Consider the following 22442-nt stretch of genomic DNA (forward strand, 5'->3'; position numbering starts at 1 on the left):
AATCCAGAGATTATAACCCTGGAGGACCTGCTCTTTAATTTAGTCTCTAGTGTTTGATAATCCCCAAACAGGTCCTCTTTCCTAGTCTTACCTATGTTGTTAGTCCCAATGTGGACCACAACAACTGGATCCTCCCCCTCCCTCTCCAAAATCCATTCAAGCCGATCAGAGATGTCCCTCACCCTGGCACCGGGCAGGCAACATACCATGTGGGACTCACGATCTGGCTTACAAAGGATGCCATCAATCTCCCTAATTATAGAATCCCCTACAACTACCACTTGTCTTTTTGCTCCCCCCTCTTGAATGGCTTCCTGTACCACGGTGCAGTGGTCAGTCAACGCATCCTCCCTACAGCCCTCTTCCTCATCCACACAGGGAGCAAGTACCTCATACCTGTTGCAGAAGGTCTAGGGCTGAGGCTCCTCAACTCCTAAACTCAGGATCCCCCTACCTGCCTCCCTTGCAGTCACACCACTCTGTCCCTGACCACTGGCCGAATTAACAGTACTTATTCTACCGGGTGTGACTGCCTCCTGAAACAAAGCGTCCAGGTAATTTCCCCCCTCCCTGATGTGCCGCAGTGTGTGCAGCTCGGTCTCCAGCTCATCAATTCTGAGCCGAAGTTCCTCGAGCAGCCAACACTTGCTGCAGATGTGGTCACTGACGGTCTCAATGGGATCCACCAGTTCCATCATCATACAGCAACAGCACATCACCTGTTCAGCCATATTCAACTAGTTAATTAATTTAAATAATTTTTTTTATAGAACCTCAAGAATAAACCCGAACACCAACAAAAACACAGCCCTCTCTCGCCACTCACCCGAACTCAGTCACTCACCTAAACTCAGATGCACTCTGTTCCAATCAGCACTCAGTCACTCACCTAAACTCAGATGCACTCTGTTCCAATCAGCACTCAGTCACTCACCTAAACTCAGATGCACTCTGTTCCAATCAGCACTCAGTCACTCACCTAAACTCAGATGCACTCTGTTCCAATCAGCACTCCGTGTCTAATGGCACTCCTGCCACACCTTTTGTACCCTGCCTGATTTCCAGTGAGCCAATAGGCCCGCTCCAGGAACTGGAGTCTCCAACTGCCACTCAACCTGTAAACTATGCACTTTTAAATATGCACTCACCTCTCCCAGCAACCCTGCAGCATGTGGCCTGCTCCAGGAACTGAAGTCTCTTTTAAATATGCACTCACCTCTCCCAGCAGGAGAGGGTGGAGGGAGGGTTTGAAGGGTGGGGGAGTGCAGGGCAGGTGGTTGGGTGGATGATGGGTGGGAGTCCTAGAAGGAAGTAGGTGCTGAAAGGTGCTTGGGGGGGGGGGGGGGGCTGAAGAGGGGGGGTGGGGGGCTGAATGAAGAGGGGGGACCCCCAGGGACCCAATTACGGGGTGTCCTCACCTGGGGGTGGGGTGGGGTAGTGTCCATGTGTATCGGGGGTGACATTACCCATGGTTGGGGGGGGTGGGGGACCCACAAGCTCACTTAGACATTGGGGCACCCTTTCAAAATGGCGGCCCAATCCGAGTGCAGCTCCCCAGTGCTAACAAAAATTCCAAGTGTGGACTAAACCGGTGAGAAACTCCACAGAGCCCAAAAAAGTGACTTAAGTGTTCTCGTACCGGCCTGCCCGAACAGGCGCCGGAATGTGGCGACTAGGGGCTTTTCACAGTAATTTATTTGAAGCCTACTTGTGACAAGCTATTTTTATTATTGAATAGCGGTGGGGAACTCACTGATAGTGACGGCGGGAAACACCCTGGAAAAACCCGCCACAAATTAACTTTGAAACTTTTGGGAGAATCGGGCTCACTAAGTGCTGAATGGCCTCCTTCTGCACTGTAGGGATTCTATGGAAAGATTGAGTAAACTGGGCCTACGCACCCTGGGGCTCAGAAGATTTTGTAGGGGCCTGAGAGGGTAGATGTGGGAAGAGGTTTCCACTGGCTGAAGAATCTAGAACTAGGGTGTCACAGCATCCAAATAAGAGCGTGACTTTTAAGGCTGAGATGAGGAGAAAATTCTTCACTCGAAGGATTGTGAGCCTTTGGAATTTTGTTCCGTTTTTGAGTATGCGATTGATAGATTTTTGTACACTTAGAGAATCGAGGGTTATGGGAATAGTGAAGGAAGGTGTGGCTGAGGTAGAACATCAGCCATTATCTTATTTAAAGGTGAAACAAGCTCATGGGGGGAAATTACTTTCTCCTGCTCCAATTTCTTTGGTAGCACACAGGAATGGCTAATACATAGCAGGCTTCTGTCAGGGCCACTGTTGGCAATTGGCTGCTGGGAAATGAACCAGAGTGACTTAACTCCCTCTAATTTGCAACTTAAAAGCTCTTTGTAGGCCAGCAAAGAGAGGGAATTCAGCAGATAAGTAAGTTAGTGATCCACTGGCCGCGGTGTGCGTGAAAGGCGGCCGGTAGATCCCTCTTCTGGGATCTAGCCGACTTGCCACGCCTCTCGTGATGTTGCGATCTGAATCACTATCTGGCAAATTTGCATATTAGAGCGAGACAACTCGTCTCCTAATACGCACTTGCCTGATCTACTGAGTCCCTGGGATCTAACCCCTTCGCCTCGGAGACCTCAGGCGAGCGACGTTCAATGCTGCTCCCCACAAATGGGGACCAGATGGAACAGCACTTGAGAGGGTTTCCCCAGGGGCTTGGAGGCCACCAGGCGGTTGCCCCTTGGGCAGGGTAGTGCCTGGCACTGCCAAGGTGCCCAGGTGGGTAGCGCTAGTGTGCCAGGCTGGCATTTGTCCTGCACCGGGCATCGGGCCTGGGGGTGCCTTGCGCATGTGGGGGGGGGGGGGGGACTGCTCCCGAGGTGAGCTGCGTATTTTGGGGGGTTCGGTGGTTGAGATCAGGTCGCCATTTAAAGATTGCATCCCGATCTCTTCCTGCAGTGAGGAGTTCCCCGCTGAGGCCCCAAATTGCAACAGCACCCAGATGGACAGCATGGTGTTTCTCAGCGCTGCGAGCACCAGGAAACACCCGGCTAAACGCGCCCAAAGTCTCCACCATAGTCCCAGGGACCATAGGCTGCTTTCCCCATTGTGAGGGGGAGAGTTGACTGGTGGTGATTTAACCTGAGGATCGCACACCTCAGGCGAAGGACAAGGTTGAAAAGGCGGGGCCTTTATGAATAACCTTAGCTGGCACGGCAATTGAACCCACGCTGTTGGCCTCGCTCTATCACAAACAAGCTGTCCAGCCAACTGAGCTAAACCGGCCCACTCAACAGCCAAGAAGCACAAAGAGAATCTTTTTTTTAATCAGTCGGTGGCTCAGCCTGTCAGTACACCACAATGAGTGACACTTTCGCATCTTCCTTTTGAATCATATGATTTCCTATGAAATTCGAGTGGCAGTTTTTATATGTAGGAATGTGTTGTATGGATGATCTTTTTGGACAGTATTTGGACAACACAATTCATCAAAACCATTTATTAAAAAAATTGCAGGTGGCATAACCATCAAGTAAGCACACATTGGCTTGCCTAGTTTCTGAACACAGGCGGCAGCACTAGAGATGCTGGGCTAGATTGTCCGTCCCCCAGTGCCAGGTTTCTGGTTCAGCAGGCCGCCGGCATGCTCCGTTTCGCCGGCTGGTCAATGGGGTTTCCCATTGTGGGGCAGCCCCATGCCGTCGGAAAGCCCTTGGACTGTCGGCAAAACGGAGCATCCCGACAGCGGAGAATCCATCCCGCTGTCTCTCATAGTGTGGCTAGAGATTCAACAGTGTTGTAAAATTGACTATCCCATAATATGAAGTTGAAGGAATTCTGACATGTTATATTTGTTTTCACAACCAGCTGCTTGTTCAGTGAACAGAAACCCTTCCTGTTGACCTGCACTATTGCCCATGCAAAGGTATGCATGTGCAGTCATTAGTGCACTACACCTCCGAGGAGCTTGCAATTCTGATGCCGCCTTGTCATGCTGCTTTATTGCCTCCAAAGGGGAGAGGATGAAGTAATTGACTCTGATAAAGAGCCTATCTGTCACGGGCTTGAGACAGGCATGCGGAGCCGATTGTCTAATGTTGCAAATGCCAACTGCTGTGATGTAGATTCATTCTTGGCGTCAAATTCACGGTGATTGTCTGCAAGGTGAAGGATGAGTAGTTTATTGTAGAGCTGATCAGTGGCATAATGGAGATGTTGAAAATGGCATTTTTTGTTTAGATCATAGAATTTACAATGCAGAAAGATGCCATTCGGCCCATCGAGTCTACACCGGCCCTTGGATAGAGCACCCTACTTAAGCCCATGCCTCCACCCTATCCACACAACCCCACCTAACCTTTTGGACACTAAGGGGCAATTTAGCATGGCCAAACCACCTAACCTGCACGTCTTTGGACTGCGGGAGGAAACCGGAGCACCCGGAGGAAATCCACGCAGACGCGGGGAGAAAGTGCAAACACCACACAGACAGTCACCCGAGGTTGGAATTGAACCTGGGACCCTGGAGCTGTGAGGCAGCAGTGCTAAACACTGTGCCACCGTGCTGCCCTAAGTCCTGAAAAAAGGTGCAGGACCTTCATTTGACAAAAATTAAATAAGCACCTGATGATTTTGGACAGGCATGCTGGGTACCAACTGGTCTGGCTCAAAACAGGACTGGGCGCACTTGGTGCAGAACACTGGGGCGAGATGGTGATTTAATTTTCTGGGTTCTAGTTGTATTTTAATTTTAAAGCATAAGTGTGCCCATTGAAAACCACATGCTACTGTGAGTTGAATCCTGTTTCTGATTCCTATATATCCTAAAGTATAAGAAAAATGCAATATTGGAAATCTTTTAACTCTCAATAGTCTCACCTGAAATGCAGTGCACAAATGCTCACTTCCTCAATACTTGATCAAACATTATTGGAGATAGGAACAGAAAATAACTGGAAATACTCAGCAGGTCAAGCAGAACCTCCTGAGAGAAATGGATGCTCCTGAGTGTTTCCGGCATTTTATGCTGTTTATTTTGGATTTCCAGCATCTGCAATGTTTTGCTTTTGTATTACTGGAGATAGTATGACTCAGTGGTGCCATAGCGTTTTGCAAAGTTGTGTAATGTGTGTAATGCATCAGACCCACCCTGCTTTTCTGTTCCCATGCTCTTCAGTCAACTAGGAAACAGACCTAAACAAATATGGGATGAATTCCTTAAAACGGTGGAAAATGTAATGACTCAGATGTTTTTGGTTTTTAATTGTTAAAGGGTCACTGCTGTATGTAGATGAACTCGCAAGATGTGCAAAGCTTCGGAATATGGGTTAGCTTGGAAACAGACTGTTGAGGAGGACGTTTAAAGTGAAAGGTCAATTTATGTTGGGTAGCAGTGAGGCAGCGGCCAATAAAGAAAAGCTGCATTTGCTGCAAATATTTTACTTCTCTGAAATCAGCAACTTTCTTTTATCTTCAATATTTATTGATAATCGTACTCTGATTTTCAACCAGTCAGGAACATCAGATAACAACAGTGCATTTACTTTAGGATCAGGCAATGGTATAGCACAGCTGAAGGCCATTTGGCCCATCGAGTGTCCACTGGCTCTTTCCAAGAGCAGTCCAGTTAGTCCCATTGCCTTCTACTTTCACCACATTTCTGTCATTATTTTCTCCTTCAGGTGTTAAAAGCCACTTGATTGACAGGTCCAGGCAGCTGCTGCTGCTGCCCCCCCCCCCCCCCCCCCCCCCGCTGCTCTCTCTCGGAAGCACTTGAGAACAATGAGGGATCCTCTTAAAAAAAACGACAGCACTTAGAAAGAACAGCTGCTCAAAATTCGACGTACCTGAGAGTTAATGGACCCCTGTAGAACAATATAAATAAATCCTTCCTTTGACAGTTCCAGGCAGGTTCAATCAAGAGGCTAAAATAAAAACAAATTACTGCGGAGGCTGGGATTTGAAACAAAAACAGAAAATGCTGGACAATCTCAGCAAGGCCGACAGCACCTGTGGAGAGAGAAGGGAGCTAATGTCTGGATGACTCTTTGTCAAAGCGAGAGAGGAACTGCAAATGGGGTCAGATTTATACTGTAGTGGGGAGGGGGTTGCTGTGACATGCCTAATCGAAATGTTCCAGTGAAGTCCAGCGCAAATTGGAGGAACATCACCTCATTTTCCGATTTAGGCATGTTACAGCCTTCTGGACTTAACATTTGAGATTAACAACTTCAGACTGTGAACTCTCTCCTCCACCTTCACCCCATTTTTATTTCTATCAATTTACTTTGATTTCTTCCATTGATCTGTTTTCCCCACCCCACTTGGACCAATTGTTCCTAGTTACCCTTGAACAAACTTCTTACCTTTTTTCTGCCATTCACACATTCTAATCTCTTTATGTGCCACTCTCAGCACCCTTCTTAGCCTTAATCGCCCTATTTATATTCCTTTTGTCTTTTTGTTCTTGACACCTTTAGCAATCACCACCTACTGCTGGCCCCCTATCCAGACCCACTCCTCCACAGCCCCCCCCCCAACAGTATAAATCTTGACCCCCATTTCCAGTCTCTCTAGCTTTGACAAAGAGTCATCCAGACTTGACATGTTAGCTCCCTTCTCTCTCCACAGATGCTGTCAGACTTCTTGCAATTGTCCAGTATTTTCTGTTTCAATCAAGAGGCTATTAAAAGCTATGCAATTGAATGTGATCAATGCAGTTCAAAGCTTTTAGGCCTCTAAGCTTGCAGGGGGTCTTCAATAAGTTAAAGGGCAATGAAATTCACTTCAGAAAAATATCACTTCAAAAGGTTTCCATGCATTAAAAGGAATACTTCAACCTTCATCTCGCACATCTTTGAACTTAAAATGTTGACATACAGTTTAAAGGAGTCAAGGCTGCAGATGGGATGACTTCAACTCTCTTAGAATCTTTAATATTGACATGCTGACAGTTTCAAGGCTGCAGATGGAAAGCCCAACCCAAGCCCCCCGGACCCCCATCGACACCCTAGAGACAAGTGTAGCAAGGCTGTTCCACCCCTTTTTCCCACCCCCTTCCAATTGCAAGGTGCCTGGTTGGCACTGTCGAAGGGTGGGGCCTGAGGAAACTGGCGAGGACTGAAGGGGAGGAATTGTGAGGAGGTGGTGCTGGGGGACACCCATGGGCTGAAGGAGTGGGCTACAACAGGATTTTGAGTTCAGGATGTCGTTTAACAATGGCGCTTTAACCTCTTGAGGAGTGGGACCTCTGAGATTAGGCTCCGCCCCCTTGTATCCAGTGATAACCCCAATGTGCCATTGAATAGCAAGGAAACCCCGGTCCTGGTTAAAAAAAATTCTAAGTGTGTTTGAATGGCAAGTCATCTACGTTCCCAGCTCCAGCTGGAAACACTTGAGTACTCCCACCAGCAGGAAGTCTTCAAACGGGAGAATCGCAGCCTCTAAATAACTTCCTGGCTTTTGAGTGCTATATTTTAGGATAAATATCAGGGGCGAAATTCTCCGTTATCGGCGGAAAGTCCGCCGATCGGCGCAAAAAACGGCGCAAATCCGACTTGCGTCACGTCGGAAAAATGGGTCGATAGTCTCCGGCCCAAAATGGGCTAGCAGCGACGTAACGGGATCCGCGCTTGCGCAGTGGTTCACGCCGTGCAGCGTCATACGCGCTGCACGGCGTGACGGCTCATAAGGCCGCGATGCTCCCCCCCACCCGACCAGAACACCCGACCGCAACACCCGACTGGATGGCTGGCCGTCGCTCAGCCCCGAGGTTCGAGTCACGCCATGTGGAGGCGCTCCTGGACGCGGTGGAGCAGAGGAGGGATGCCCTGTATCCCGGGCACGGCCGCAGAGTTGCCCCACGCCACGGCCGGCGTCTGTGGAGGGAAGTGGCAGAGGCCGTCACCGCTGTGGCCCTGACACCACGAACAGGCACCCAGTGCCACAAGAAGGTGAACGACCTCGTCAGAGCAGGCAGGGTGAGCCTCCCCCATATCCCCCCTCCCCCATATCCCCCATATCCCCCTCCCCCATATCCCCCATATCCCCCCTCCCCCATATCCCCCCTCCCCCATATCCCCCCTCCCCCATATCCCCCCTCCCCCATATCCCCCCTCCCCCATATCCCCCCTCCCCCATATCCCCCCTCCCCCATATCCCCCCTCCCCCATATCCCCCCTCCCCCATATCCCCCCTCCCCCATATCCCCCCTCCCCCATATCCCCCCTCCCCCATATCCCCCCTCCCCCATATCCCCCCTCCCCCATATCCCCCCCTCCCCCATATCCCCCCTCCCCCATATCCCCCCTCCCCCATATCCCCCCTCCCCCATATCCCCCCTCCCCCATATCCCCCCTCCCCCATATCCCCCCTCCCCCATATCCCCCCTCCCCCATATCCCCCCTCCCCCATATCCCCCCTCCCCCATATCCCCCCTCCCCCATATCCCCCCTCCCCCATATCCCCCCTCCCCCATATCCCCCCTCCCCCATATCCCCCCTCCCCCATATCCCCCCTCCCCCATATCCCCCCTCCCCCATATCCCCCCTCCCCCATATCCCCCCTCCCCCATATCCCCCCTCCCCCATATCCCCCCTCCCCCATATCCCCCCTCCCCCATATCCCCCCTCCCCCATATCCCCCCCTCCCCCATATCCCCCCTCCCCCATATCCCCCCTCCCCCATATCCCCCCTCCCCCATATCCCCCCTCCCCCATATCCCCCCTCCCCCATATCCCCCCTCCCCCATATCCCCCCTCCCCCATATCCCCCCTCCCCCATATCCCCCCTCCCCCATATCCCCCCTCCCCCATATCCCCCCTCCCCCATATCCCCCCTCCCCCATATCCCCCCTCCCCCATATCCCCCCTCCCCCATATCCCCCCTCCCCCATATCCCCCCTCCCCCATATCCCCCCTCCCCCATATCCCCCCTCCCCCATATCCCCCCTCCCCCATATCCCCCCTCCCCCATATCCCCCTCCCCCATATCCCCCCTCCCCCATATCCCCCTCCCCCATATCCCCCTCCCCCATATCCCCCCTCCCCCATATCCCCCCTCCCCCATATCCCCCCTCCCCCATATTCATCCTCCCCCATATCCATCCTCCCCCATATCCATCCTCCCCCATATCCATCCTCCCCCCAAGTGAATCCAGCCCTAACCTTAACCTCTGCAATGCACGCGCAACCGATGGCGTGCATTCATATACCTGCCTAACACTGTTGCCTTTTACCCCTGCCCCCCCCCCCCCACAGGAGAAGCGCGCACACAACAATAGGGAGCATGTGAGGACTGGAGGAGGGCCCGCTGATGAGAGGCCACTGACCGTACATGAGGAAAGGGCCCTGGAACTGGCTGGCGGACCTGAGGACCGGGAGGTTGCTGATGCAGAGGTCGGGGGCGTACTAGCGAGTGAGCCACCGACAGCCCGTCCCCATATCCCCCCTCCCCTATATCTCCCTCCCCCGTATCACCTGATCACTGCCTGATGTCTAACCATGCATGCTTCATTGTGTATCGCAGGACCAAACGTCCAGGCACCCATCCCCGCAGATGCAGACCGCCCGCAGGATGCCCCTCGGAGACCACAGGAGACGGAGAGACCCGCACCCTCCAGCATGCGACGCCCGCAGGATGCCCCTCTGAGACCACAGGAGACAGAGAGACCCGCACCCTCCAGCATGCGACGCCCGCAGGATGCCCCTCGGAGACCACGGGAGACGGAGAGACCTGCACCCTCCAGCATGCGACGTCCGCAGGATGCCCCTCGGAGACCACGGGAGACGGAGAGACCCGGACCCTCCAGCATGCGACGCCCGCAGGATGCCCCTCGGAGACCACGGGAGACGGAGAGACCCGGACCCTCCAGCATGCGACGCCCGCAGGATGCCCCTCGGAGACCACGGGAGACGGAGAGACCCGGACCCTCCAGCATGCGACGCCCGCAGGATGCCCCTCGCACACCACGGGAGACGGAGAGACCTGGAGCAACAGGGAGACGACACCCCCGTCACGTGCGGGAGCGACCACCCAGCGACGAGGGGGGCAGCCACAGGCCCCCGTCACATCCGAGCCAGGACACCGCTACCCAGGACACCCCTACCCGGGACAGCACTACCCAGGAAGACGAAATACCGGACAGTGACTCAGAGTGGATGGGTGGAGACGAACCCCCACCCCAAAGTGCCATGGACTCAGAGTGGGACGAAGAGCACGACACAACGCCACTGCTGTCACCAACACCCTCCACCATCGCAGAAACACTCACCACGGTTGGGCACTTTAGTGATGAGGCGTCTGGTACACTCACTGGTGCGCACAACACAGCCGTCCTGGTACAGCAGGTGGAGGTAGGAGCAGCAGAGGGACCGGGCGGTCGGAGGGCAGCCCAGCCCAAGCGAACATCTGCCGCCCAGATGGATCCCGGGTTCCTGCAGTTACCACACCCACACATAGATCCGATGCAACCACCGACCCGGAGACGAGCGAAGAGGGTGACGGGCGGCTTGCGGCGGCTGCGGTCGCAGGTGGAGGAGTCCACCCGCGTCCAGGAGCTGGGAGTGGTGCCGGTCATGCGTGCACCCAGGCTGACACCGCAAGGGTGGCGTCCGCGGTGGAGGCAATGGGTGCGACGGTGTCAGACATGGGCAACGGTTTGCGAGGCCTGGGGCCTGCCATGCAGGCGGCGTCTGTGGCCCAGGACATGGCTGCCCTCTCACAGGAGGCCATGAGCCAGTGCCAGCGCCAGATGGCAGAGGCGCGCAACGCCATAGCCCAGTCTCTGCAGGCCATGGCCCAGTCTCTGCAGGCCATCGCTGAGGGCATCGGCGCCAGTGGCCATGTGCGAGCCGGCGTCGCACTGTCACAGACAGGGTTTGACAACCCCCTGGGCTCCATGGCTGCAAACCTGCAGACCCCTGTCGATACCAGCACGGGCCTCCAGGACTGGCAGCGCCAGATGTCGGGGGGGCGTCGGATGGCCAGTCAGTTCGCATCCCCCACCCATGTAGAGGCCTGGGGGCCATCGGGCACCCCGAGGGAGGAGGAGGTGGTGTGTTCCGTCCCGGCTCCCTCTGTAGGGGAGGTCCCGGTACACCGCGACACCTCGGACTCCCCCCCCCTTCCGTCCCAGGTGCATCGGGTGGGCAACGGGCAGGACAGGCTGGCAGCTCGCCATCCCAGTCGCCCGGGCCGCAGCCTGGCCCATCTAGGCCAGGACGCCCCAGGAAACGGCCGCTAAAGGGATCCAGTGTCAGAGGGCAGGAATCACAGGAGTCCACCTGCAGTTCTGCTGTACCGTCTGGGGAATAACGTAGACGTAGTCAAAGGGCCCGTAAGGCCAAACAATTAGACACTGAGTAAGTTGGCACGGGTGCAGGGCACAGATGAGTTTTAGGGGCTAGGGCACGTGCATGAACTCCTTTGGTTATTAAAGTCAATGTTACACCTACCGAAGCTGCCTTTGTGCTCTGTCCAAAGTGTGCGGGGGTGTCATGTACGTTGAGCGCAAGTGTGTGTGTGAGGGGTGGTCTTACCTCAGCCCCAGGTGAGTCTGCCCCCTTCCCCCTGGGCCGCCACCAACATCCCCCGGGCAGAGGACGGGACCGTGCGCTGCAGTGTCACAGCCGCATGCAGGGATGGTCCGGATGGATGGTGGTACTGTGGCCATGGGTCAGACATAGTCCAACGATGTAGAGCCAGGAGCTCATCGCAGGGCGGGTTGTCATCATCCTCCATGGCCTGCGATAGACACGCGTCCACCCGCAACTGTGTGAGCCCGGCCCGTTGTGCCGCAGGTGGATCGGCAATGGGGGGGGGGGGGGTGGTGTGCATGCGGGTGGGGTGGGTGGGGTTGGGGAGGGGGGTGAGGGTGCTGGGTGGGTGGATGTGTGGGGGGTGTGGGTGGTCGGCTGTTGTCATGGTGTGCGGTCTGTGGCTATACTACCCGATTCCCACGCCCATCTAGTCAGTGAAGCGGGCGTCTATCAGTCTGTCCCGTGCCCGCTGGGCCAGCCGGTAACGGTGGACAGCCACCCGCCTGTGTCTACCCCGTCTGCCCTGACCATTGCCCCCATCCCCCTCATCTGGGGAGGACTGTGCCTCTTCCTGCTGCTCCTCCACTCCGCCCTCCTCTGCCTGCAGCACATCGCCCCTCTGCTGGGCTATGTTGTGCAGGACGCAGCACACCACAATGATGCGGCCGACCCTATCTGACCGATACTGGAGGACGCCCCCAGAGAGGTCCAGGCACCTGAAACGCATCTTCAGCACACCAAAGCACCTCTCGATCACTCCCCTTGTCGCTACATGGGCATCATTGTAGCGGTTCTCCGCCTCATTGTGTGGCCTCCGTATAGGCGTCATCAGCCATTATCGCAATGGGTAGCCCCTGTCGCCCAGCAACCAGCCCCTCAGCCGGGGATGGCGTCCCTCGTACATGCCGGGGATGGATGACCGCGACAACACGAATGAGTCGTGTACACTGCCTGGGTGACGGGCGCAGACGTGCAGGATCATCATGCGGTGGTCGCAGACCACCTGTACGTTCATCGAATAGGTCCCCTTCCTATTAGTGAACACGGCCCTGTTATCTGCAGGTGGCCGCACGGCGACGTGCATCCCATCGATCGCGCCCTGGACCATGGGGAACCCGGCAACGGCAGAGAAGCCCACGGCCCGGGCATCTTGGCTGGCCCGGTCCACGGGGAAGCGGATGTAGCGGTGCGCCATGGCATATAGGGCATCTGTCACTGCCCGGATGCACCGGTGCACCGATGTCTGCGATATGCCGGACAGGTCCCCACTCGGTGCCTGGAATGACCCCGTTGCATAAAAGTTCAGGGCCACCGTAACCTTGACGGACACTGGGAGAGGGTGTCCCCCCGCCAGTGCCACGCGGTGACAGGTGTGCCAGCAGGTGGCAGAAGTGTGCCACGGTTTCCCGGCTCATCCGGAGTCTCCTCCTGCATTCCCGATCCGTGAGGTCCTGGTATGACTGCCGGGGCCGGTACACACGGGGCGCCCTCGGGTGCCTCCGTTGCCGTGGGGCCGCGACGTCCTCCTCCCCCTCCTCGTCCTGTCGGTCAGGTGTCCCTCCAGCCTGGGCGGCTGCCACCTGCCCCTCTGCGGCAGCCTGCGCCGCCTCTCTGGCACGCTCCTCCTCCTCCTCCTCTCCTCCTCATCCAGGGCAACATAGACATGAGCGGCTGCCACCACGGCGGCCAACATCGCTGGATGATCTGAAAACATGACGGTCTGGTGGGGGGGAGGGGAACGATGACATGTCATCATTCCCCATATCGCCTCCTCCCCCCAGCCAGGTGGCATGGACCGCATGGGTCCAACTGTTGGAGGCTGGCACCTGGCCAGGTGGACCAACTCACTTGCTCCCCCAACCTCCACCCCAGCACGGACCCCCCCCCAACCTCCACCCCAGCACGGACCCCCCCCCCCCAACCTCCACCCCAGCACGGACCGCCCCCCAACCTCCACCCCAGCATGGACCCCCCCCACCAACCTCCACCCCAGCACGGACCCCCCCACCAACCTCCACCCCAGCACGGACCCCCCCCAACCTCCACCCCAGCACGGACCCCCCCCCCCCAACCTCCACCCCAGCACGGACCCCCCCCCCCAACCTCCACCCCAGCACGGACCCCCCCAACCCTCACCCCGGCACGGCACGGACCCCCCCCCCAACCTCCACCCCAGCACGGACCCCCCCCCAAACCTCCATCCCAGCACGGACCCCCCCCCAACCCCCAACTTCCACCCCGGCACGGCACGGACCCCCCCCCCCCCCCCGCAACCTCCACCCCAGCACGGACCCCCCCCCCAACCTCCACCCCAGCACGGACCCCTCCCCAACCCCCAACCTCCACCCCAGCACGGACCCCCCCCCCAACCTCCACCCCGGCACGGACCCCCCCCCCCCCAACCTCCACACCGGCACGGACCCCACCCCAACCTCCACCCCGGCACGGACCCCCCCCCCAACCTCCACCCCGGCACGGCACGGACCCCCCCCAACCTCCACCCCAGCACGGACCCCCCCCCCCCACAACCTCCACCCCAGCACGGAACCCCCCAACCCCCAACCTCCACCCCGGCATGGCACGGACCCCCCCCCCCCCCCCCAACCTCCACCCCAGCACGGACTCTTCCCCCCCCCCCCCCCCCCCCAACCCCCAACCTCCTCCCCAGCACGGACCCACCCCCACCAACCTCCACCCCGGCACGGACCCCCCCCAACCCCCAACCTCCACCCCGGCACGGGCCCCCCCCCCCAACCTCCACCCCGGCACGGACCCCTCCACCCCAGCACGGACCCCCCCCAACCTCCACCCCGGCACTGACCCCCCCCCCCCCAACCTCCGGCACGGCACGGACCCCCCCCCAACCTCCACCCCAGCACGGACCCCCCCCCCCCAACCTCCACCCCAGCACGGACCCCCCCCCCCAACCCCCAACCTCCACCCCAGCATGGACCCCCCAACCCCCAACCTCCACCCCGGCACGGACCCCCCCCCCAACCTCCACCCCGGCACGGACCCCCTCTCGGCACTCCCCCGGAGCCCAGTCTACTCTAACCACCGCCCCCCCCGCCGCGCACACACACACGCACACACACAAGCCGAGACACACCTCTCCTCACGCAATCAGACTGCGGCCACGCCATTGCCTGCCCAGAGCCAACCCCCCAGGCCGTCACTCACCTCCACGCTGGTCGGCGTGAGCCTGGAGCACCGGGTCACGCCGATGAAAAGGAGGTTTGATTCACGTCGACGTGAACGGTCATCACGTCGATGGGACTTCGGCCCATCCGGAAGGGAGAATATCGGCAGGCCGAAAATCGGCTGCCTTGCGCAGACCCGTGACACTCTCCGCGGCAGCGGCGCCATTAACGCCCCGCCGACTTTTCTCCCTTCGGAGACTTCGGCAACCGGCGGGGGCGGGATTCACGGCGGCCAACGGCCATTCTCCGACCCTCTGGGGGGTCGGAGAATGACGCCCCTGGACTCCATATTTTTTGTTAACTTGTCCTGTCACCTTCAAAGATTTGTTCACAAATCACCCCCTGCCTCTCTCTGCTATCCCCATTAAAATCAGCATGTATTGCCTTCCTCCACCTATACGTTTCTGTTTTGCATTTCATCTGCCATGTGTCCACCCAATCCACCAACCAGTATATATCCAACTGAAGGTCGATTACCATCTTCCTCACTGTTTTATCATGGGTGGAATATTGTGCCATCCGTCGTGGCAAGCTTGGTGGCAGGGGGGCTTCTAGTTGGTTGCGAGGGTAGCAGGTGCCCTGCTCCCTTCCCATCTCTGCTTGATTCGTCTGTGGGGGTAAGGCCTGTGGATGGCTTTTCTGCCCTGCTGCCAATTGAGGCCCTTGAGTAGGCATTAATTGCAGACTTAAGGTCTCATCCCACCACTGCTGGTATTAATCTCTACGACCTTGAAGGACAAGGTCAGCTGGTGCATGGGTTCACCGCCACCTGCAAGTTCCCTTCCATGCTATGCTGACCTGGAAGCGTATTGCAGTTTCTTCACTGTCACTGGGCCAAAAAACCCTCCCTAACAGCACTGTGGGTGGACCTACACTACATGGTCTGCAGTGGTTCAAGAAGGCGTCTCACCACCACCTTCTCCAGGGCAATTGGTGATGGGCAATAAAACTGCTGGCCCAGGCAACAACACCCATATCCCGTGAAAGAATATGCAGGAAGTGCGACAAGTAAGCTCTGGCAGGTTAGGAATGTAATATGCTGGAGGAGGGTGGAAAAAGGCTAAAAGGGGAAGGTGTGTGGTAGGGCGGGTTGAAGATAGAGGAGAATTTAAATGACAAAAAGAGTGCGAAATGGAGTGATAATGTGACAAGTAAAGACAGAGATGTGTCCAGAGAAGGGTAGAGTCTGAAATCAAGAAATTATGTGCTGTTCCCTGAGCTTGCACTGAACCCTGCAGCAGGAAGAAGACGAGTGGCAGGAGAATCCCCGGGGGGGGGGCCGTGCGAATCCCGCTCAGCCGCCCCGACGCCGGTTCCCATATTCTCCGGATCCGTTTTTCGGGTGGAACCTGCGCCACGCTGGTCGGGGGCCGTTGGCAGCGGCCCCCCTGGCAATTCCCCTGGCCCTGATGGGCCGAGCGGCCGTCTGTTTTTGACCAGTCCTGCTGGCGTGGGTTACACATGGTCCCACACGGCGGGACCTGGCAGTTAAGTAGGCAGGGGTGATACTCCAGGGTGCGTGGGGGGATCTGACCCAGCGGGGGGCCCCCACGGTGTCCTGGCCTGCGATCGGGGCCCACCGATCTGCAGGTGGGCCTGTTCCGTGGGGGCACTTCTTCCTTCCGCGCCGGCCCCTGTAGGGCTTCGCCATGGCCGGCGCAGAGCAGAGAACCTCCCCGCGCATGTGCCAAAATACGACGGCGGGTCTGCGCATGCGCCGAATCACGCCGGCGGTTCCGTGCCTGCGCGAGATCGCAACGGCCGTTCTGCGCATGCCCGAACTCGCGCAGTCCATTTGGTGCTGGCTGGAGCGGCGCCAACGACTCCGGCATCCACCTAGCCCCTGAGACAGGTGAGAATTTCTCACCTTGGGGGCCTGTTGACGCCGGAGTCGTTGGCGCCGGTTTTCCTGCCGGTGTGGGGACTTAGTCCCCGGAAGGCAGAATTCCGCCAAGATGTCAGTGTGAGAGAATGATGGAGAATTAAAATGGAGGACCAGCGGAAGCTCAGGGTTAATGTTCACATTCTCAATGGAGGTGCTTTGCAAAGCAGTTATCCCCAATCACTCCCCAGTGTAGAGGAGAACGCATTGTGAGCAGTGAATACAGTATGCAGGAGGTTTCTGATGAGGTAACAGAGGGTTGACAAGGGTAAGTTAGTTGATCTGGTGTTCATGGATTTCCGAAAGGCCTACTATAAAGTGCCACATTAACAGGGTCTGGACAGAGTAGATGGAGTGCAACTGTTCCCTTTGACAGAAGGATTGAGAAACACAGGCCCGCCAACCGTCGTGGTGCGATTCCCGCCCCCGCCGAATCTCAGGTGCCGGAGACTTCGGCAACCGGCGGGGGCGGGATTCACGCCAGCCCCCGGCGATTCTCCGACCCGGCGGGGGGTCGGAGAATGTCGCCCTATATCTCCAACTCCCTTTTGAAAGTTTATTTTGATTCTGCTTCCCACCAACCTTTCAGGCAGTGCATTTAGATCATAATATTTTTAAAAAAGGTTTCCTCATCATTCTCCTCCCCCCCCCCCCCCCCCCCCCCCAAGGTTCTTTTCTAATTATCTTAAATCTGTGTCCTCTGGTTACAAACTCTCCTGCCAATTAAGACCATTTCTCCCCACCCACTTCATCTAAAGCTTTCCTGGTTGTTACACTCAATTGTAGCCAATGCAGGGTTTTTTCTTTTAAATTAACTTTTCCCCGCTGCTCCTCCTCTGACCTCCCTTCCTTGCCTGAAGGAGTTGAACCTGTTGGGATATGGTACCGAGAGCATCCTTCAGTGCTCCACTCAGCGCTCCACTCAGCAAGCTGACATAAGCTAGTGCTTTGTTAGCTTCATTAATGGACTGAATATCCCAAAAGTATTTCACATGGAGGAAGTGGACACTGAACAGAAGTTGGAAGGACTTGATTTGATTTTATTATTGTCACATGCATTAGTATGCAGTGAAAAGTATTGTTTCTTGCATGCTGTACAGACCACGCATTCCGTACATAGGGAAGGAAGGAGAGACTGCAGAATGTAAAGTTAGAATGAAGTTTTAAAGCATAGAACGAGAGTAAAAGATAGAATTAGAGGATATGCTGGGCAAAGCTTGCAAGAAGTCACTTCGCTCCGGCGCCATCTTGGAATTTGTTTTTTTTGTGGTGGTAGGTATGGTTGCAAAGGCACGTTTTGAGGAGGTGATGGAAAGTGAAGAGTTTCGAGTGGGACGGTGCCTCGTGAGAAGATGAGTTGGGATATAGGGTTGAAGGAAGTTGACGAGGTTTTTTTTGGAACAAGGCCTTGGAAGACCTGCTTTTTTAAATCCGTTCGTGGGATTTGAATGTCACTGGCAAGCCAGAATTATTGTCCATCCCAAACTGCCCTTGAAGGTGGCGATGAGCAAGGTTTTGAATTGAGGGCCAGGCAGCCAGCAGTTGTCTGTAAAGACAGTGATGGTGGATCACTGGAGGAGTTGAAATTTGTGTAGGGTGGGTTTGGGAGACTGGAAAGGTGTACATTGGCGATGTAGAGGGTGATGGTAACAAAGGTGGAGGCGAGCGCTTTTGGGAGTGGTAGGGATGAAGTAGTCCGAGCAACAGGGAACAGAGTTTTCTTGGTGTTCGTTCTTCACCTATGAATTTAGGCAGTGAATGTGGAAGTGAGTGACACACACAGACAGGTACACACCGGGAGTCACTGAGTTCAAGTAGGAATCTGAGAAGTTTGTTTTGTCTCCTCCTTCCTAGGTAATGCTACAATTAGGAAGTTTACAGTCATCCTTGTAACTGTGGATTCAGTACCATGGTAACTTGGCAGCCACTTGTGTGATGATGTTATATTGGTTCATAACCAACCCATTCATATGTGATGTCTCACGTTGATGGTGCATCCACTTCAAACAAGGGGGAGCTCCTATTTGTCTATTCATGCCCTATCTCAAAAGAAAAATCCACCGTTTGGAGCCACTGGCATAATATATTGGTTATTAAAAGTAAATCCCTTTTAACGAGCTTATAGTCTTCTTGTGCAGTCACTGGTGCAAGAATCAGCTTTTACAAGTGAAGCACCACTTTTGTAGATATAAATGCGATGTCTAGAATGCTTTCTACAGCTTCCACGTGTTTCAAAGCAGTTCACGGTCAATGAAGCACTGTTTGATGTGTCGTCCCTAGGAGAGGAGGTAGCTACTTTTGGGAAATGGGGCTGCTGATTTGCACACCGGGAGATCCCATGGTCAGAGTTATATTCAGGGGCGAAATTCTCCTACCCGCCCCGCCCCATTTCTGCGCCGACCGGCCGGCGGGAGTCTCCGTAACACCGGCCGGTCAATGGGGTTTCCCATTGTGGGGCAGCCCCACGCCGTCGGGAAACCCCCAGGCGCCGGCAGAACGGAGACTCCCGCCGGCGGAGAATGACGCCCAAGATGTTTTACCCCCTCATGACCTGGACTTTTGGTGATTGAGGGCTGCGACCATGGGTTACCACTCCACAAGCTCCATCCAGTTCTGCAACACCTTGCGGCGGTGCCAGCTCTTCATGATGGACACTGGAAAGTGAAGCCAGTGAAGGCTTCTTGCCTTCCTTACTTTCTATCTACAGATCCACACTTTTTGTCTGGGAGAAAGGAATCTCAATTCTCTGGGGGAACTTTAGTTTCCTGCTCTTAGCCCAAGGATACTGAGGCCAATGTTACCACCACACCTGCTACTTGATGAGGTCAGCGAACTCTGTAGAAGCCGACAATTAAACCCGAGGTTTCTTGTTTTGCATGACTTTGCACACCAGCTGTTCTGTTCTGGCGACTTCCTATAGCTGTTTCCATATCGGTGAAAAATTGCCAGTAGTTTTTTTTTTTGATGATGTGCATTTGTCCTCTTATTAGTTTTTTTCCCCCTTTATTTAAAAATGCTCAGCAGTGGGATTTGTAGTTAATCAGCCACGTGTCTTCAAGTCAGTTCCCAGCATTGTTAAGTAACTCCTCCGCCTGTCTGTCTTTAGTTAATTGCTGGTTTAGAATACCACTCTTGGGAGGGTATAAACATGCTAAACTCTTATCTGATGGCTGGTGGCAAAAAACAAACTCAGGCATATATTTCATATACTCGATCCTTGCAAACATGTTAAGCATTTTATTTAAAGGAATATGCAAGTCTGCTGTCGATTTAAAAAAAAAAAAAATCTTTGTCAGGATGTGGTTGTCACTGGCAAAGCCAGCATTTATTGCCCAACCCTGATTACCCCCTCAAGGTGACAGTAAGCCACCTTTTTGAGCTGCTGTAGTCAGAATGGCGAAGGTTCGAGAGTTCCACAACTTTGAATGACAACTTAACTCCCAAGTTAGGTAGTGTATAACAGAGAGAAACTAATCTTTCCCTGGATTTGCTCCCTTGTCTTCCTGGGTGGTGAAGGTATACAAAATTATGAGGGGCATAGACAGAGTGGATAGTCAGAGGCTTTTCCCCAGGGTAGAGGGGTCAATTACGAGGGGGCATAGGTTTAAGGTGAGAGGGGCAAAGTTTAGAGTAGATGTACGAGGCAAGTTTTTTACGCAGAGGGTAGTGGGTGCCTGGAACTCACTACCGGAGGAGGTAGTGGAAGCAGGGACGATAGGGACATTTAAGGGGCATCTTGACAAATATATGAATAGGATGGGAATAGAAGGATACGGACCCAGGAAGTGTAGAAGATTGTAGTTTAGTCGGGCAGTATGGTCGGCACGGGCTTGGAGGGCCGAAGGGCCTGTTCCTGTGCTGTACATTTCTTTGTTCTTTGTTTATATCTGGGAGTATTAATTTAATGGAAGTGAACACAACGTGTGCAGGTTTTTAAAACAAAAGCCTTATGATTATTAAATTGATTTACTCATTTATTTTAATTGGGATGTAATATAGTAATTTTTAACTGACATGATTTCCTCGATTAATGGAGGATGATTCAGAGCATACATTGTGCAATTTTTCCTTTGTGGGAGGAGGTGGGATTACAGATACGAGCCAAAAGGCAGGTTTTCCCATTAATGGAAGTGTGCACATCATGGGTTTGTGCCAAACTGTCTCAGTTCCAGCAGCCACAGTTGTATCTGTCGAGCAGCAGGGATATTACAAAGCTGCAGCATGTGGCATTGTCATCCGTGAGATTAGTTTAATAAACTATTTTAATGGGTGTAAAATACAAACATTTATGTACTCTGCCCAGTTACGGTACCCTTCTGAATGCTCAAAGCTGAGTCACAATTGTGGCCCATAGAGTTATTTATAATGATGTTGAAGTTTCTAGCTGGCTGTAACTTTGCCAGTGCAAACGCAAATCAAATACAACAAAATAGCTGCACTGTTAGCTCAGCTAGGTAATTCAGTAAGTAGCCAGGTCGCAACACCGGAGTAATCCCTGGGTTTTGCCCAGCTGACTGGTCTCAGCCAGTGTGATGATAGGGATATTAGTCTGGATTTGGAATACATTGTTAGCACATGGATGCTGTTGTTCACCACCTCTTCTCTCCGCACACATCGAACAGTCCATTGTGGCTCACTTTCATGGTTCACACACAAATATTTGGTAAGTGGATGAGGTATAACTGAGCAACCAGCACCTGCAACTGTACCTCAGCAACAGTGCAGATGAGAAATGCAGATCATCAAGAAAGTCCTTCTACTGACCATTTAACAATGTGCTGATCTGATCCCCTTCTCGGAGACTCAGTGGTATCTTCCTACTGCTGGTACTCGGAGGTGCCAACAACAGCTTCACGAGCAGGTAGTGGCCCTACTTGCTGCTGGTAGAAAGAAGAGCGTTTATGGCATATTTGGAGTTGCATGTGTGTCTAATTATATTTTTTGTTCACAAAAAACATATTTCAGGTCTTGTTTAACTTGTTTTATTTTATATTTGTTTCAGATTGCATGTTTGGTTCCAGCTGATGTGCTTCAGCTGTACCAGCAACTGAAATTTGAACGAGGTGTGCAACCTTTTGATATGCAATAGCACAATGTTGGGTTTATGCACTGGGGATGTTATTGCTTCTGACTCTCGACTATTGCAAAGCAACACTCGCCTAATCAGTGTGTCGGCTGGGGCTGTCAATGGGCTTTTTTTTTTTTATACCTTGTTACAGATACAAACCTTTCACATCCTTAATATCCTCGATAACTAGTTGAGATGGCTTGTTTGTGCTTTGCCTGTCTCGCACTCAAATTTTGCTTTTACTTTTCTCCAATTCTTCAGCCATTTTCCTGCATTTAGCTTCTCAAGTACACTGTAAACTGTTCAATGTGATATGTCAGACAAGTGGTCCCTCTTCAGACTCAGATGCAAGGTAAAATGTGGGCCTGCTACTTGTGCATTAAGTCATGATTTCAGTGCGGTGAGACTGGCCAAAAATAAAAACCATTAAATTCTTGGAAAGCTTCTACTTTGATTTCAAATTGAAAGAAAACCTAGAATGACAAAAGACCAAGGTTGCCAATCCAGCTCACTTCTTCCACAGTCTTACGTACAGCTGCTCCTGTCAACTAGCCCACTTACTTAATCTCCTCCTACAATCCATGTGTAAATGGTCCTATAGTGGAGTCTATCCTGACTACTTAATCTTTCTCAGTCTATTAACAACCAACCATCATAGGCTTTGTGCCAACTATTTAATCTGCTGACGGAAAGTTCTACACAATTGATCCCAGGCCACAAAACGATAATCAAATGAAACTACAACATATATCCATCCATTCATCCCCCACATTCTCACCATT

The 22442-nt window shown here is 54.0% G+C and overlaps 1 protein-coding gene across 2 annotated transcripts in view; it reads left to right on the forward strand.

The window, feature by feature from the left end:
* LOC140425427 (E3 ubiquitin-protein ligase RNF144B-like) overlaps window positions 1–22442 on the forward strand; it is a 117327-nt gene that overhangs the window by 76974 nt on the left and 17911 nt on the right. For both annotated transcript variants that reach the window (XM_072509697.1, XM_072509696.1), the window contains one exon: window positions 21595–21655. In XM_072509697.1, coding sequence (XP_072365798.1) covers window positions 21595–21655 — 61 coding nt within the window. The remainder of the gene's footprint in view (window positions 1–21594; window positions 21656–22442) is intronic.

This window comes from Scyliorhinus torazame, chromosome 6, assembly GCF_047496885.1.
Source record: "Scyliorhinus torazame isolate Kashiwa2021f chromosome 6, sScyTor2.1, whole genome shotgun sequence".
Taxonomy (NCBI): domain Eukaryota; kingdom Metazoa; phylum Chordata; class Chondrichthyes; order Carcharhiniformes; family Scyliorhinidae; genus Scyliorhinus; species Scyliorhinus torazame.